At 46.3% G+C, this 19,340-nt stretch overlaps 1 protein-coding gene across 1 annotated transcript; it reads left to right on the forward strand.

Annotated features, from left to right (window-relative positions):
* The first annotated feature begins 1,999 nt into the window (after nucleotides 1-1,999).
* LOC109773696 (cytochrome P450 71A1-like) lies at nucleotides 2,000-3,697 on the forward strand. The gene is made up of 2 exons (XM_020332400.1): nucleotides 2,000-2,944; nucleotides 3,083-3,697. Exons 1-2 carry the CDS (start codon nucleotides 2,000-2,002, stop codon nucleotides 3,695-3,697), a joined length of 1,560 nt encoding a protein of 519 aa, XP_020187989.1.
* Nucleotides 3,698-19,340: the final 15,643 nt, after the last annotated feature.

The raw sequence follows: 19,340 nt of genomic DNA on the forward strand, positions 1-19,340 counted from the left end.
AGAGGCCGGTTTTGATGGACAATTTTGTGTTATCTGCGGACCGATGAGGGAGGGGATTTGTTGCATGTCACTTGAGATGCCCTAAGCAGCACATAACTGCCCAAGCCTAGTTTCACACAACGCCAACCCAATGTGTCGGGTGTCAATATTGGAAAGTCACAGGCAGAGTGTGGGATGAATTTATTGAAATGAAATTCATGGGTGGCAATGGAGCCACATACCACAGTTAGATTCTAGTAGGATTCGTGGCACAAGGAGGGCCCCTTAAGCTTTCCTTCATGGTCCTTTTCTCCTATTGGTTCAGTCTAGAGATCTCCACTATGAAGCTCTGTACTAATAACTGGTCTTTGATTATCATCCGTCGTTGCCCCTCTAGAGTTGGTTAATTGGCAAGAGCTTCTTGCTCTTTTCCCTACATTCTCGTCGACTAATGACCACATGGTCTGGCCCCACTCTGCTTCTAGGAAGTTCTCGGTCAAATCTCTGTGACTTGTGCATGGGCGTCGTTCGAACAAGTTTGTGAGAGTTTGTGGGCAAATATTCCTCTCATGATTAATATTTTCATCTAGCAGGCCATTTGTCAATGTCTTCCAGTGAATGCTCATATCTAATTTTTGTGGAGAGAACGAAAATACACAACATATCTATTTTTTTCTTCTAGAATACGCACAAACATGCACTTCATATATTCATAAAAAAAGGGGCAATATGCCCAACCAGTTTTACAAAACTAGGGCCAAGACGCTGGCTGATAGAGTTACAGAAGTGGACCACCCCCTAAAACCCCGTGTACTCAACCTCTGGAGGAGACTTTGCAAATCTCCGTGAAAAATATTCTCGATTATTAGGCCTCCCCCTCCTCCAAGATGCGACGGATGACAAGTGAAACCAAGGGTGAAGCACATCTTATTTAACTGTGTTTTTTTTGCGGGGAGTTGTATTTGGTTTTGTTACAAATCTTTTCGACTAGTTTCTCTGTACTTTCTGCATTGCTTTCGCTGCTTAATGCGGGTTTCTGTGGACGATCCACAACAAGTTTATTATTGAACAATCTTTTTTTATTTGTCCCGCTGATTGCTTGTTTAAAATGATTGCCTGCCTGCAACTATGAAAACCTCTCCCTAAGATCTTTCACGCCGAAGGTGTTGATGTGCTGATTAACAAGATTAGTGCCATCACCCCCATCTTGTTTCCCCAATATCACCCTCCACCCATGCCTTAGTCTTAGTCCTTGACCTTTGTTGTCTTAGTGTTTATCTATTGCTCTTCCTATGGGCGGGCCCCTGTGCCGGGTTTGAGTCATTTTGCTCTCGACTGGTGATTGTTTGAGCTATTTTGTAGTACTTGTATATCCATTCGAGCGTCAACTAATTTCGGACGGAGGGAATATTAACTAGCACACTTGGCTGTTATTTAATATTGCAAGTTATGACTTTATTTATAAAGTCTGACATGGTGCCTTGTCTCTAAAATGTTTCACGCAACATTGTTGTTCGAATACGCTGTTGTTCAATGCTAAGCGACAGAAAGAGTCAAAATTATTGATCTAGTACGCCGCAGGTCGAGTGTAGTTATCATCGCTCACATCAGCGGCTTATGCGATGCTATATTAATAACTATCTTGATCTCCTAGAAAATTCAGGAGCTTTTTGTCGCTCCACACTTGCTGGTGAAGCAATTATCCAAGTGCCCTGGACTGCAGTTGATGGCGCGCATAGCCGTCCGTTCTCAAACTTAAGGGTTCTGATCAAATAGATGTTGACCTGCAACTGTTCTGATCAAATGTGTACGTACGTTTCAAGCGATGAGTTGGGCCACGGCCGGCGTCTTGTCGCCATGCAAACATGGAATCCTCGGATGAAACGACGAGAGCATCGCTGCATTCCTTCCCGCGCGTCGTCTTCCAGTTCGCCGCTTGTTTAAATCTTCTCGCGGCGCCACCAGTTGCTTCACACTCACTCACTGGTGTCGAAAGGTGGTGATCGTCAAGCCAGCATCCATGGCGGTGTTGCATGCCGCGGTCCTCTTCCTTATCCCCACCTTGGTCGTATCTCTCATATACCTCCTCTCTGGCAAGAAGCGCATCAGCAATGGGAAGCTGAGGTTGCCGCCGTCGCCGCCAGGCCTCCCGTTCCTCGGCCACCTCCACTTCCTCGGCTCCTTGCCGCACCGGGGCCTCGGGTCCCTGGCCGCGAAGCACGGGCCGGTTCTGCTGATCCGGCTCGGCCGCGTGCCCACCGTGCTCGTCTCCTCCGCCGTCGCTGCGGAGGAGGTGATGAAATGCCGCGACCTCGCCTTCGCGAGCCGGCCCAGGGTTGTCATGGCCGAGCGGCTCCTCTACGGGCGCGACGTCGCGTTCGCGCCCTACGGTGACTACTGGCGGCAGACACGCCGCATCTGCGCGGTCCACCTCCTCAGTCCGCGCCGCATCCTGTCCTTCCGCCGGGTCCGGGAGGAGGAGGCCGCCGCGCTGGTCGAGCGCGTCCGTACCAGCGCCGGCGCTGGCGCCGTCGTTGACCTGAGCGAGCTCCTCATCGCCTACGCCAACTACGTCGTTTCCCGCGCTGCGTTCGGCGACGATAGCGCGCGGGGGCTGTACGAAGGCGACGACAGAGGACGCGAGCTGAGGAAGGTGTTCGCCGAATTCGACGTGCTGCTCGGGACGACGCCGTTGGGGGAGCTCCTGCCGGGGATGGGCTGGGTGGACTCTGTGCGGGGGTTGGAAGGGAAGGCGAGGCGGACGTTCGAGGCGCTGGACGGGATGGTCGAGAAGGTCATTGAGGACCACCGCAGACGGCGGCGTCAAGCAGGTGGGCGGCAGATGCGAGACGACGTCGACGGCAATGATCACAGGGACTTCGTGGACGTGCTGCTCGATGTAAACGAGACGGACAAGGACGCTGGCGTTCGGCTCGGAACAGTCGAAATCAAGGCCATTATCTTGGTACGTAGACGTTATGCTCATATCGCTCTAATCTATACCGATCAAAGTATATAGTACGTACTGTATATGGTAGGCGTGCGCGTGATATAAACTGTTGTTGTTGTTGATAAGCTGACATCGTGTATCACGATCGAGCAGGACATGTTCGCGGGCGGCACCTCCACCACGACCACGGCGATGGAATGGACCATGGCGGAGCTCATCACCCACCCGCGCGCGATGCGCAAGCTCCAGGACGAGATCCGAGCGGCCGTGGGCGGCGCCGACCACGTCACCGAGGACCACGTCGACAAGGTAGGCTACCTGAAGGCCGTGGTCAAGGAGACTCTCCGGCTGCACCCGCCGGTTCCGCTCCTGGTGCCCCGGGAGCCACCCGCGGATGCCGAGATACTCGGCCACCACGTCCCGGCGCGGACGCAGGTCGTGATCAACTCGTGGGCCATCGGCCGGGACCCGGCGACGTGGGAGCGCCCCGATGAGTTCTGGCCGGAGAGGTTCTTGGACAGCAGCGTGGACTTCAGGGGCCAGGACTTCGAGCTGCTGCCGTTCGGTGCCGGGAGGAGAGGGTGCCCGGGGATCGGGTTCGCCATGTCGACTCTCGAAATGGCGATCGCGAGCTTGCTGCATCGCTTTGATTGGGATCCCGCCGGCGGGAACGTGCCAGGGACGCTGCTGGACATGAGCGAGGTGAACGGCATCGCTGTGCGGATCAAGGGCGGCCTGCCGCTTGTCGCCAAAGCGTGGTTTCCATAGACATAGACATGCAGCGCTCATCGTTATACTATCTTCGTCTCAAAATAAATGTTGACCTTCATATATGGCTCACGGATCATAATTATTTAAAAGCAAAACTGCCCTACCTACATAGTTGCTGCTCGAATTATATTTCTTCATATAACATTCATGAGAAGAGAAGATGCAAACATTGACATGACACCTTCACCTCGCTCGCTCGCTCCCTAGTTTCGCTACTACTCTTTGGCGCATTCTCACTAGGTTGAATACATGATTTGTTTTGAACTAGCTACATTTTGACTCTTAAAAGTACTAGCATGCAGGTCATGCCTAGCATGTCCAAGTTTCTTAATTAGATCTACATTAGCCATTACATTTTTTTTATTTTACTGTTCATGAGAAAGCATTTGAGCTCGGGAGCTGAATAGGACTTTCACTATAACTTCACCAATATTTGCCATGGAAATCCCAATTTCGTCTACCGTGGCCATCAAAATGGGATTGGGAGTGGACAAGATATTGTTATATATATGTTCTCAAAGGTAAAGCAGAAACAAGGGTGTGAGGTAAAGTAGAAAAAGAACTAAGAGTATTTCCAATAGATGATGTATATTTGAAGATGCAAAAGTAGGTGTTGTATAATTTACATCACCAAAAAATGCTTTTTTACATCTTAAAAAAATTTCCAACTCCAACACATGATGTATATTTGATGATGTAAAACTTCTACTCCAGCAGATGATGTATTTGAAGATGTAAACTAGTTCAACTACTACATCATTTCAAACACAATTTAAAATAGCACGTTCAGTTAAAGCAAACATCATTCTAATTCAAACATAATTAAACATAGTTCAAACTAGTACATCCATCGAACTACTACTACTACTTCTAGTCTACTCGTCGTCACTCTCGAACTGCTCCCAGAACTTGTCCATCACTACAAAAAAAATACACTTCCGTGATGATACGTGTTTGTCACAGTAGGTCGCGTTTTTTGTCATGCATGTACATCCATGACAAATTTATGACAGAATCAAGATAGTCATACCTGTGCTGTCGTAGAAGTGTTCCATGACATTACCAAAATTATCATCACGGAAGTGTCCACTTCCATGACGATAAATCGCGCGTCACAGAAGTGCTTTCGTCAAGGGTGACCGACACGTGGCATCCACTGTAACGGAACGCCGTTAAGCTATCGGGTCGGGTTTTGGATCCGATAACTCGTTAACAGCCCCGACCAATGGGGATTTTCCACGTGTAAAATCATCATTGGCTGGAGGAGACACATGTCAGGTCCGAGTTGGCACAGGTGTCACTCATCCAATGGGCGAGACGCGCCTATGATATGTTGATATGTGGACCGGCCCATCAAGTTTAAATGGGCCGGCCCAACTGAAGGCCCACAAGATTTTGCGGACCATAATGGGCTGGCCCAGCTAAAGGCCCACGAGATTTTGCGGACCATAATGGGCTGGCCCAGCTAAAGGCTCACAAGATTTTGCGGGTCATAATGGGTCGGCCCAGGTAAAGGCCCACAAGATTCTTGCGGATCATAATGGGCCGGCCCAGCTAAAGGCCCACGAGATTTCGCCGACATTAATGGGCCGGCCCAGCTGTAGGCCCACAAGATTTTGAGGACCCTAGTAGGCCGGCCCATTAACTGGCTGCCATGTTTTGGGCCAAATGCCGGCCCATATTTGATCCGGTCCATTAATGGTCTGCCACGCTCCGGGCCTAATAGTGGCCCATATGAGATCCGGCCCGTTAAAAGCCTACCACGTTCTGGGCCAAATTACAGCCCAGATCAGGTCCGGCCCTTTAAGAGGCTTTGGGCTCAATTATGGCCCATATCAGATTCGGCCCGTCAACTGGACACTATGCTTTTGGGCCCACTTGCTAAAGGCCCACTTAGTAATTCGGCCTGATATTAGTTTTGGCCTGTTAAGGGCCCGTTTAACATTTCGGCCCTATATTAATTTCGGCCTGTTAAAAGCCCGTCATATAGTTGGGCCTAACTACGGTCCGGTTTGCATCGGGCCTGCTCGCAGCCGATATCTGATTGGGCCAAACAAAGACCAAGACAATTTTGGCCTGTTAAAAGCCCGTGATTTGATTCGCACAATCATGGGCCGGGGTTCATTTCGGGCTGTTGCCGGCCCGTGAGCTGTTCGGCACGTTTCAAGCCCAACCTACATCGTGATTGCATGACGACCCGATTATGTACCGTAATTTTACGGTTTGGCCGGTTTAGTGCGAAGACAGGATATATATATATATATATATATATATATATATATATATATATATATATATATATATATATATATATATATATATACAGTAAAATAACTGCAGCATCGTGAATAAGAAAAAACCTAGACTATACAATAAAGAAATTACGGCATATTACATCCACTGGGCATCAAAGTTCGCCACTATGATAATAAAGCACAAGCAGACAGCAGATTACATACACTGGGCATCAAAGATGCCACCAGTGCAAATAAACACGCCGACAAAATAATATACAAAACCGACAACACTTCAATAGAGTTCAAGAAAGGTTAGCCCTGCTGGGGAGCTGCAGCGCAAGCAGCTGAGCAAGATGATGAGACTGCGCTTGTTCAACACTTATATCTTCCTCACTCTGAAAGATAAACAAGCAGAGAAATGACAGGTTTTGCACATAAAAGTATCAGTGCTGACAATTCATCACATTTCTTACTGACGAATAAAGTGACACAGTTTAAAATTGCATTAACACAATATGGTATTGTTCAGGTCAAGACATGGCAGGAAATGACATTGTGAAGGAGTTGGCAGCTTCACGACACCACTGGATTACAGATCAAGAACTCATAAGTATCAATGGTTAGTGTGCTGTCAATTTATACCATTTCAGATTGGCAAATAAAGAGACGGTTTAAATAATAGTAGAATGATATGACATTGTTCATAGTTAAGACATTGCAGAATATGACATTGTGCTGTAGTGGGTAGATTCACCACACCACTGGATTACGGATGAAGAACAGAAGCATACATGCAGTGCAAAAGAAGATCACTTGCTCTGTATAGTTTAATTTACATGGTATGAAGAAGGAACTTGGTTGTACAACTGAAAACTTAAATTGAGAAAGGACAAACTTTTGTTTATGAACTACATAATAAACTTTAAACAAGCAACTTGATGCAAACACCAAAAATAAACAGCTGTTGCAGTCATGCCTAACCAAATATATACAACAAAGTTTGAAGGCTTGAGATGGACAAACTTACATTATTGGTGAAGACAGGCTTTATAAAGGCCTTGTCCATGCTGATGGGGGGGGCAATTCAAGAAGTTTACCACAGAATCTTCTTCAAAAGCATTGCCTTTATTCTACATTTTGTTAAGAGTAAATATAGATGTGATAATATACGAAAAAATGGAGAATATTTAAGATAAGATGAAGTGTGGTGCTACATAACCAAGTAGCTATAAATGTAAGTGCAGCGATACAGGCAAAAGGTACAGCCAAGAGCAATGCACAGCTAAACTTCTTCAGTACCAACCTTATGGTAAGAGTAAATATAGATCTGATGTGTAGAAAATGGAGGGCAAAGGAAAATAAGCTGCAGAGTGATGGTACATGAACAACTACTTGTCATTATAAGTACACTGATAAAGGACAACATGTACTTACAAGAACAATGCAGAGCTAAAAAAATATTGGCATTGGATATATTCTACACTAATGTAACCATTCATACAGATCAGATAATTTGGAGCGAACAATTGATAAGCAAGCTATCATGCATACTGCTGTCACATAATGAACCAGGTATGTATGCAAGTACAGTGATACAGGACAACAGGTACTAACAAGAGCAAAGCAGCGGGCAGCATATTTGCGATATCCTGTCGTTCTTGTCAAACCGGAATTCTTCTTCGAGCAGATTTCCTGCAAAAAAGATCTGTAAGCCACATGCGGAAAAGTAGAAGTTCAAATTGTCATGTGATTTCATAGACAGTACCTCATCCTGGGAACAAGACTAGTGCATAACAAGGTTTTTCCATTCAATGTCTTCTAAATTTAGCACAGGAGACTTCACCGGAAATTTGTTTATAGACTTGCCATCAAAGTGTGATTTCCTCAGGTAACACCGATACTGCTGCAATGCTTCCTTGAAAAGCACAAGCAAGCTTTGCTCGTCATGACTATCCAGATTGACCCTCGCCTAGTTACAACAATGTAATGTAAATCATTGATGTGTTCAATCAGCAGAAAACAGAAAAATAATAACCATGAATAATAGCACTTACACGTAAGTTGGACATGAAGATGTGAAAATGGTGTTTGTCTTCACAATAATCTTCCCATGATGGGAATATATGCACGTAGTCCCTAACAACATTGAAAGCATTGTCTTTTAAACTGGGAATAAATGGAATGGGGTTCCAATCTGCAGGAATTGGCCGTGCAGTTGGGATAGGTCTTCGACCGGTGGACTTGCTGTACTTTTTGTTGGAGTGGGATTTTTCTGTGGTACAGCTGGTGCTATGGCAAATGAAATCGGTGTACCTTTTGCTGGAGTGCAGGTCCTGTGTGGTGGGGCTAGTGGTGTGACCAGTGAAGTATGGGTACAGTCTGCTGGAGTCGGTCCTACGTTTTGTGTCACTGGTTGTACAACCAATATAAGTGGGGTGCTGTCTGATTTCTCCGGCACCACCACGTTTTTCAAGGACTTTGTTGGGGCTCCTTCAGGTTCGGCAATCACCCTCTTCCTTTTTGATGTCTGATGCACAAGAACAACATTTGAGTGGAAAAACATGGTATGATGACAGATGGAATATGTATTGAAATGGATGGGCATGGCATCTCGACATATATGATGAGTAAACTAAGCAGATGGCGGTGCAACAAAGTAGAAGAAATGCAAGACAACATATGCAAGATACCCGCAATCAATAAAACATTGCCAAATTAGAACAGGCACCTTGATGGGTGAATAGGACAGGCCATCTGACTTTGACTCCTCAAGGTTAGAATAGTCATTAGGATCATATTCTGAACAAGAATCAACAGGTGGGGAGCGTATGAGTTTCATTGCATCCAGAATGGCACTCAATGCCTTGGTGCCAATTTTGTAAGTCATTGCAGTGTTTAGCTTCAAGAGTGGACTGCTGCTAGTGCGACACAAAGCAGCTACATAGATCATAGTGTAGATATAACAGGAAAACCTTAAGCATCAGAGTAAAATCAGCAAAGTGGAACTTGCTGGAATATATGTGCTAGTATTGCCGGTACGGCTAGAAAGGCTTCGGATACCAGCTCTCTTCAAGTGAAGGTGCGGTACTGTTAATATCAGTGTAACCCTCAAAGGCGACACAACTCCCCGCATTTCCTTGCTATTCTTATAGGATTCAAGTGGGTAGGCCACTACAAATCCTATTCCTATGTTTACAAGATCCTACGAATCAAAGAGGCTCAAAGTGTCCATCACAACCGACCGTATAGACCTCTACACTGCAAATGTCCCTGCTCATCTTCAGTACAAGGAACATACTGTACTACTATCATACTCCCTCCGTTCCAAAATATAAGTCTTGGTAGAGATTTCCACTATGGATCACATACAGATGTATCCAGATACATTTTAGAGTGTAGATTCACTCATTTTGCTCCATATGTAGTCCATGGTGGAATCTATACAAAGACTTGTATTTAGGAACGGAGAGAGTACATATTAAAGAAGAACGGAAGAGGAACATGGTAAAGAAGAGCAAGCAGATTTTGGATAATAAAATGTTGGTTGCGCAGTGCCCACACATGATGAACCAGAGCGCATTAAGAATGCAACTCCGAGCTGTCTCTCGACCATTTCAGGCGGTTGGATGAAGATCCTACGTCTCCTAACCCATCTTCTTCCTCGTCTCTGATTCTTCCCATACAGAACACCGCACGGGCTGCCGGCCGGACCACCGGCCCCCGCCGCCTGTGTTCCTCCGCCACCCCCACCCCCACCCCCGCCCCAACTCCCACCCGCGTCGAGTTTTCTTCGTTCGGCGAGGCCCCACAATCACCCGAGCCCCTTCGTTCGCACCGGCGAACTCCGGCGAGCTCTGAAAAATCGACTGACCCAATTTTGAAATTTAGTCTACTGTGATTTAACTAGTGTGGAATATAAAAGGGGAAAACCATAAGTATTGGGAGTATAGTGTTGAGCGTGCCATGGCGGATCTGAAGGTGCAAACCGGATAAAAGCAACTTCGCAACCAAGACAAGAAATCAGAGTAAAGCAGTGGCGATCTATTTTCTTGCTGCGATAAATAAGTTGAGCAGATACGAAAGAGTACCGCCTCTGGTGCGGCGCCGTGTACGCATCTGCTGAGAATTTGACGGTGCTGCGGTAGCGATGGCTGTCGGCGGCGTGGAAGCAGATCTAGGAGGGTAGACGGTGGCGGCGGGGCGCGGTGGACGAGACGGTCGTAGGAGCGGCACCGGCAAGGTGGACAACGGCGGGGATGAAGCGAGAGGATGGGATGCAAGGATCCCGGTCCGAAGCCGTGGATGAGAGAGGTCGATCTCTTGTAATGGACGGCGGCGTCGGGGTATCAGCTCCGGCATGGTGGAGGAGGACAGCGGTGGATGGGGTGGCGGACGGCGGCGGAGGGAGGAGGGTGGGGTGGAGAGGGTGTTTTGGCGCCCATGGAGTACGAATGGGGAAAAGGGAGGTAGAGAGGAAGGGGGAACCATGTATTCAGGGCGCGCTTGTCTCAAATGCGAGGAAATTTACAAACTTAGCCCCCGTTTCAAATTTCTACTACATCACAGCAACATTAGTCGGTTAGGGATAGGACGGTAATCTCGCATACACCGAATATTTGCCGACGAGAGTTTGTTTTTGGCGCCCACCGTGCATGAATATGAACCGGGGAGGGAGTCGATTTCGGCCGAGGACACACTGTGTTTTGGCGCCCACCGTGTATGAATCCGGGTGAGTGGCGGTTACGTCACGTTTGGGTGAAATTACAAACCTACCCCTATCGAAACCTATAGAAATCCAGCAGATAGGCTTTGCGTGGCAGGGATAGGCAGTAGTGATTTCCATCTCGCAGATTTTGGTTTCGGGCGGTTACTACGACTTTCCCCGCTTCGTTCAAATTTTGCAGAGTGCACGTTTATCGTGCCAACTCAATTCGAATCCCGTTTGTATTCTATTTTTTTTCGGGCGGGATCCATTTTCAATTGAAATTACATTTTTTTATATACTTTCAAAAGCACAACAAAGAATTCTGCTCATTTATATGTATAATATGATTTACAAATACAACGATCTCGAAATCTTAAGGTTGAATTCGAATTTTTTTAACCAAATTATGTTCTACTAAAATGTATGCATCAGTAATATCTACATATTAAATAACATAGATGTGCGTAAATTCATATGAGTATGCATGTTTGATAGATGAATTTTGGTTCGAGTATGGATTACATGTATCATCATCTCGAATTCAAATATTTGAATCCCTTTTTTGTTCACTCCTTTCACGCCCATCTCTCTCGAATGCATGCTCCTTCAGGTAGCTATCACTCTCTTTTCTCGAGCTCACCCACACGCTCACTTCATGTTTCTCCTATCCTCGCAAACATGGTCTCTCGACGTCTCCCTTGAGAAGTGTCACACTCTCCCTATCATTATACATTACACGGTTTTCATTATCTCTCACGTCTCTACTATTCCTTGTTATCACTCGGTACCTAAGCTTTCTTTTTCAGTGCCACACACACAGTCTCCACTCGTCTTTCACTTTGTCTTTCTCTCTATGGGATTCTCTCACACACCCTATATGTCTCTACATATGACTCATACCACTAAAATTACTGTCTCTCTCTCTCCTGTAGACACAACATTTGTTGCGGTCTCCTTTTCGTCTCCATCCCAGACTGACATTATTCATTTGTTTACCGATCAGACAACCCCGACTACCGTCTCCTCTCTCTCTCACAGACACACACACACACAACTCCTGCTTCCACTCCCCTTCCCGACTACCGTCTCTCTCTCTCACACACAAAACTCTCGCTTTCGCACCCCGACTCGTATTTCTCTCACAAACATTTATCGACTAGCTAGCCTCTAGATAGGTTTATACACCCGCACACTCGTGCTTCCACCATCGCATACATGTCTCTCTCCCGCTCCTTGTATCTATGTAGATTTTTCTTCCCTTCTTGAGACACGCCCTCTCGATCGTGCACACACAAACTATCGCCTCATTTTAAGATGATACCTATCGCACACACACTCCTTGTGTCTTTGTCACACATGCACCCCGTCCTCCTCCACTCTCCCTCTCTCACACACACACATGGGATTTTTGCAACAACTAGCAAGATGCCCATGCGTTGCACGGAACATCAAGATGCATTTGTATGAGTATTTTATCTTGTGGGGGAAAAGGATGAACGAGGGAAGGCCTTATTTGCAAATGTGGAGAGGGGTGTGGGTATCTTTTTGCAAAATTGCCATAGTTTCTTTCCTATCCGTCAGATATAGATCGGACGGCCTATATTGCAGGATGGCAGGCACACGATCATCACCGACAATGCTTTTATAAGAGTAGGGATAAAAAATAGAGTTGGTGATGATGGTGGGCCTGCCATCCTGCAATGTAGGTCCTCCGATTTATATCTGACGGATAGGAAGGAAAATATGGCAATTTACCCGCACTCTTCACCACATTTGCAGATAAGGCCTTCCCTCGTTCATCCTTTTCTCCCACAAGATCTTGATGTTCCGTGCAACGCACGGGCATCTTGCTAGTAAGAGTAGAAATTAGACATATACCACTTCTCGAATCTTGAAACCAACAAAATTCCTCCCTTATCTCATCAAAACCGCCAAAGGAATATATTTTGAGTGAAACATAACATATTTTTAGTGATATGCATATTTCAAAACTAGACTTTTTTCTATCAAATCGGTGAATATGTATTAATCTACTTTGATCGTGTGGCAACGCATTAGCACATTTCTAGTAGTTATTATAATTTTTTGGACACCAGACAAACAGTGGAGTACATATACGAAGAGAAGAGGCGCACGCACGCAGTCGGCCTCTCGCTGTCTCGCACACATGAGTGTTACGTAAAGGCGACGTTAACAAATAAACCCTAAAACCCTAGGTGCATGATTGCTGCATTCGCGGGTACCGGGTACGTGGTGGAGCACCTTTGTAGGAATAGTCAGCTCACGTGATAATTTGATCCGTAGGAGTTGATGGTCGGGACCACAGGTGAACGACTTGGAGCGCGGTGGCTCGCCAGTTGCCACAGATCGAGTAGCCATGTTTAAAATATCGTTTTTAGCAGGGTTAAGCGTTTCGATTTTCAATGGCGCGTTATAAGTAGTAAGTAGTTTTTAGAACGATTGGTATGGAGCGAAAATGGAATTCATAGTACTACGTACCTCCTTGGCGTATGGTTGTATGGTTTTTTTTGCGATGGAGGCTGTATGGGTTTATGTTGCGAGATGTTGAACCTGGTAGTTCTAGGGCAAATACTATGGTTTAGATTTAGATGCTGGTTTTCAGTAATGAAAATCGGAAGGGGAAACCCTTCTTTGATTAAAAAAACTACTACCTCCATTCTGGTTTACTAGTCCCCATCGTACTTTGGGTCAAAGTTTGTCCATGAATTTTACTTGTAAAATGTGAATGGAAAACGAGATTTTGTTATACCCAAACAAAAAAGGACTGGAGGGAGTGATTGCTCTGACACGGACGCGACCTCTCATAGCGCAGACATTGAACCGGCGCGCCGGCCAAGAGGGCCGCACTCGCTGCAGGACCGGCTGAGCACGCCTCCTCGCTGCATGCAACCAGCTTAAGACTGCCCCGCCTGCCTTCATTGAATCCGCGCATGTGCCGGCAACACGTCCTTCCACGACTCGGCAGGCATTTTAGAACACAAAAAATGACTAAAATATTAATTGAGTTTCTGGACTTTTAATGTGCATAATCTAAATATGAATTGCATGCACATGCTCCGGTGCACCAAAGTGGGTTGAAAAATCACATGTGTGTCCTTGGTTGAATTTCTAGGTCCCATGGAAGAAATGAGAATGAAATTCAAACATCTGGGCGTCATGACTCGGCCAAGAACATCGAGAAACTTTGATTTTAAATTCATGTAAATCCAAAACTCGCCTGGAAATCATGAAACTTGGCATGGTGTCATGTCATGGCACTAACATGTTGTGGTAAAAAATTGGGCCGATTTGGAAGCTCGTGGTTCTAAGAGGGAACATGCCACCTTTGAGTGTGAAACGATATACACTGCCCCCCCTTGAGTTTCTTAAGAAAGGCAACATAGAACTACATTAGTGCCCTGTTAAATTTTGGAATTATTCCGGGTTCGTTTGTCATTTTTTATACATTAATTGAGTTTCTGGTCATTTAATGTGCATAAGTCAAATTTGAACTACAAGCACATGCTCTCGTGCACCAAAGTTGGTTGAAAAATCACATTTGTGTCCTCGGGTGAATTTCTAGGTCCCATGCAAGAAATGAGAATAAAATTAAAACATCTGGGCATCGTGGCTCGGCCAAGAACATTGAGAAACTTGGTTTTAAAATTCTTGTAAATCCAAAACACGTCTGAAAATCATGAAACTTGGCATGGATGTCATGTCATGGTACTACCATGTTGTGGTAAAAAAAATTGGCCGAATAGGAACAGATTTTGGTATAAGCTTCTTGCAAACTGAAGCTTCTCTCAAGAAGGCTCGTGGTTCTGAGAGGGAACGTGCCACCTTTGAGTGCGAAACGATATACGTTGTCCCCCTTGAGTTTATTTACAAAGGCAACATAGAACTACATGAGTGCCCTGTTAAATTTTGGAATTATTCCGGCTTCGTTTGGCCTTATTTACACATTAATTGAGTTTTTGGTCATTTAATGTGCATAATTCAAATTTGAACTACAAGCACATGCTCCCGTGCACCAAAGTTGGTTGAAAAATCACATTTGTGTCCTCGGGTGAATTTCTACTCCCTCCTTCCATCTATATAGGTCCTAATGCGTTTTTCGAGGCTAACTTTGACCAAACGTTAGAGCAACAATATATGACATGCAACTTACACAAAGCATACCTTCAAATTTGTATGTCAAAGGAGCTTCAAATAATATAATTTTCATAGTATACATCTCATGTGCTATTAATCTTGTCAATAGTCAAAGGTTGTCTTGAAAAACACATTAGGCCCTATCTAGATGGAAGGAGGGAGTAGGTCCCATGCAAAAAATGAGAATAAAATTCAAACATCTGGGCATCGTGGCTCGGTCGAGAACATTGAGAAACTTGGTTTTAAAATCATGAAACTTGGCATGGTGTCATGTCATGGTAGTACCATGCCGTGGTAAAAAAAATTGGCCGAATAGGAACAAATTTTGGTATAAGCTTCTTGCAAATCGGAGCTTCTCTCAAGAAGGCTCGTGGTTCTGGGAGGGAACGTGTCACCTTTGTGTGCATAATTCAAATTTGAAATACAAGCACATGTTCCAGTGCACCAAAGTTGGTTGAAAAATCACATGTGTGTCCTCGGGTAAATTTCTAGGTTCCATGCAAGAGATGGGAATGAAATTCAAAATTCTGGGCATCGTGGCTGGGTTGGAAACATTGAGAAACTCAGCTTTTTAATTCCTGTAAATCCAAAACACGCATGAAAATAATGAAACTTGGCTTGGTGCCATGACATGGCACCAACATGCTGTGGTAAATTTGCAGTCCGATTTGCGAAGGCGCACACATTAAGAATAAACAAAGTCATTTTGGAACAAGTGCTGTCACGTTACAATCGGAAACACAAGTATTATTGAAACCATGGGCGTTCTACTTACTAGTACCATTTATGTGCCGCCACGCGTCCCCATTTTTTATTAGCTAGGAGGCGCCATGCAGGGTAGCTATTTGAGTACGAGAGGCGTGCGATCAGACCCCTGCGCGTGCTTATCGGGAGGAGAGCCCTTTGACCTCCATCTGCCGTCCACCTCTCTCCCAAGGTCTCCATTAATGGCGCCCGAGGCTCTGTTTAATGGCGTGGCTATGTCTCACTCGACTGAGATTTAAGAGAGAAAAAACAAAATCTGAAAGCATGGATCTTGATGTAAGATCCGACGGACCTATGTAGCATCTACTGCGACTTATAGCAAGACTGATGAATATATAAGGACGATTAATTTTTTTTTGATCAAAGAAGGGCTTGCCCCTTCCGATTTTCATTACTGAAAACTACCACAATTCACAAGAAGTTCAGCACAACTCGTTGAGAAGCCACAATTCAAGGGGCGGAGGCACAAGGGGCAGTGGAGCACGGTGAGGTCCATCGAGACCTTAGAGAGCTCCATCGTCGGGTCCTGTTCGGTCTGCATGATCTCGCCCTCCTCGTGCACAACCATCTCTCGACTTGGGCCGGGGTATTACAAAGCTTTACCGTCACATATTTTATACTACTTCAAGGTGCATTAAATCAACACATGCAAGTATCAAAAGGAGAGTCACGGCATGCATGCATGCGTTGTAATTAATGCATCGGTAAACGCAAATTATTGAAATATATCGAGTGCAGTGCTTTGATGTGTCGCTTCAACTCGTACATCAACGAGAAGTTTGATTATCCTCTCCCTCACAGACTTAACTGCACCTGCCTTTGGTTGTATGACAGGTTGGCCACACACCTGTCGGGCCCACCTGTCATACACGCAAAGGCAGGAGCGTCCCTCCCTCGCCCATGAGCGTGGTGGCTGGCAAGACTAGGAGAAGCTTTCGCTACACGCTCTCCCTCCCGCACGCGGTGGACATGCAGTAGCTCAATCGGTGTCAGATGGCCAGAAGCATACTGTAGTACTCCTCCAGTGCAGTAGTACTCCATCATTGTTCGACTTCCCGAAGAGGCGAAGAGCCAAGCGCAGCCCGGACGCTCGTGTGGCAGTTTCATGTGTAGAGTAGTCTAGGATAGCGTGTACCGTGCCTATAAGCTTAAAATCGTTGGGGTCGGCTCCATGCTATGTAGCCGTCTCAAAGTTTTAAAAAAATTAAAATAGTCTTCTCGCCCTACCTGACACCCTGGTGATTGTAGTTTGCACGCTCATCTGGTCAAGATAGGAATATATATTTTAATTTGTTTTTTCGAAAAGGGGGACTCCCCGGCCTCTGCATCAGAACGATGCATACGACCACATATATTTTAATTTGTGGTGGGTAAATGTTAGAGGTTGCAGCAAATATATTGTACACTGCGGGTCTTTCAACCAAGTTTAGAGGCAAGCATGTGGGGCCAGTGCTATGATGTGTCGCGTCAACTCGTACAACGAGGAGAAGCTTGATTTTACTACACGCCTTCTCCCTCACCCATGCGCGCGGTTGCTCGCAAACGTGGACCGGCTTTTGCTTAGTAATACTTCTACAACAAGCTATCCGTCCCGCTCGCGGTGGACGGACATGCAGCAGTGGATTCGACACTGTAGAAGCAGTAGTACTAACATCATTGTTCGTCTTCTCGAAGAGGCAAAGAGCCAAGCGCAAACTGAACGTTGCAGTTGCGAACATTGGAGCACGCATATAGCCAGGCTCTTGCATGAGACAAAATTGCTATGTGAGCCCACTATTGTACTAGTACGTACAACTACTTGCTAGTATAGCCCTGTAAACCAGAAAGGAGTATTTGCCCTTCTAGAGATTTCAACAAGTGACTAGACTACACCAAGACGGAGTACATATGGAGCAAAATGAGTGAATCTGCACCGTGAATAAATATGTACTAGTTCTATCGTTTTCCTCTCCGAGGTGCACAATATTGAGTATACTGACTAGTCTCTTTTTGACACGCATTTACGTTTTTCTACACAGTACAGACGCAAGCGCTCATATACACGTGCATACACTCACCCCTATGAACGCACACACGCACGGCACTATCATCTTGAAATTTACGAAGTCACCATAGGCACCTCGTCGTCGACAATGTAGGAAAATTATGAGGGGGGTCTCTCCAACAGTGTTCCTTGGCTCGCACCTAGCATCACGGTGGTCGAACTTGGAGTCATTCATCTGGTACACATGGCATCTGAGATCTGGACACAAGGTGACGCGACCTCTCACTTCCTCCGCCATTTGAAGCGGCGCGCCGGTGGAGGGCTAGCATACTCCAATATTAGGTTGGCTCTATGTGATGTGGCAACTTCATATACTAACCGGATGCTGGCTATACTCCCGCTGTAAATAAATACATGGTGTATTGTTTTATTCCTATCGGCGAGGTAACTTAATGTCTTTTTGCTACTTAATAGGATTACATGCAATGAACTAACCACCGCATGTGATGTTTGGTAGTCTCAAGTCATTGAAAGCATGCACGGGCACGGAGGGGGACGCAGCTTCATTGAATTACTACACCTGCCTTTGGGTGTATGACATGTGGGTCCAACGGGTGGCTGGCCAACCTGTCATACAGCCAAAGGCAGGTGCAGTAGAGGGGCGAGGAGTAGATGGCCAACACGCACATGAATTCAACGCAGTCTGCACTTCTCATATAAAGGCTCCCACCAGTCCAATCTACGAAATCCTATGCACCTACGCACCTAAGGGAAAGAGTGATCACTCCAATCGCAAGATCAGTTGACTAGAAGCTAGACCCACGGAGGCGATGAGCGCGAGCATCAGCCGGCTGTGCCAGATGGTCCACGACGCCGGCCTGCATCCTGGCACCGAGGAATGTCTCTAGGTAGTGCTTGAGGCCGCCAGGGCGAGGGGCCGCTTGGACGACAACTTCGTCTCCTTGTTCGATGAGGTCCTCGTCGGCTTCCTCGACAAGTTCACCGTCGTCAAGAAGCTCGCGGACGACCTTGACGTACGCCTCCAGCCCACGCGCCCAGGCTCTGCGATGCCTGCCACCCTCAACAGCCTCTGTGGTGACAACCTCTTCGACGCACTGGTGGCCCTGCGACTGCCCGCCGTCGCGCCGGAGAATGTCCACATCGAGGTCACGCTCGCCGCGCAGCGCCTGGCGCAGCAAGACACCATCGACATAATCACCCACGTCTACGCGCAAATCGTCCACAAGGACTACTACATGCAAGAGGAGGATGATAGGACGCTGGCCTTCTTGGACCGCATGGCAACCTTGGACGGCATTGTTTAGAAGCACGTTGAGCTTGCCGCCAACGCCGCTGCTCCTCACACGTCGGTTGGTGACCCGGTGCACTAGGGCGTGAGGATGTCGTTGATGGATCCGTATGTATCTTTATCTTTCCGTCAAATCCATGTAGTAGTATATGGTACTACTAGTAATTATCTTACCTTTTTGCATCAACTTCATAATTTTCCTACGTACTCCATGCATGAACCGTGCCAGAACCAAACTTCTCATTACTCTAGGGAAAATCGTTATTTCTATCTATCGGTCTCCCCATGGAGCAGAACCAAATTTTACAAGTTACAAGTTTAAAAGGAAAAGCCTACCGTGTTCGCGTCGCACCCCCACACGGTTTGTCCGGCACGCCGCTCAAGGGGGAATGCGTGCTGTGTTGCATTTTCACTTACAAGTGGGACCGCAGTTGAGCAAACCGACTATCGGCAAACCCCCACCCCGCCCATCGTGCGATGGCTGA

The sequence above is a fragment of the Aegilops tauschii genome, chromosome 1 (genome assembly GCF_002575655.3).
Source record: "Aegilops tauschii subsp. strangulata cultivar AL8/78 chromosome 1, Aet v6.0, whole genome shotgun sequence".
NCBI classification, from domain to species: Eukaryota; Viridiplantae; Streptophyta; class Magnoliopsida; order Poales; family Poaceae; genus Aegilops; species Aegilops tauschii.

Bases quoted from the DNA above. Each gene is read 5' to 3' on its own strand.
- LOC109773696 (XM_020332400.1), top strand. From the start codon at position 2,000: ATGGCGGTGTTGCATGCCGCGGTCCTCTTCCTTATCCCCACCTTGGTC. The intron at 2,945-3,082 runs GTACGTAGACGT...ACGATCGAGCAG, and splicing joins AAATCAAGGCCATTATCTTG to GACATGTTCGCGGGCGGCAC.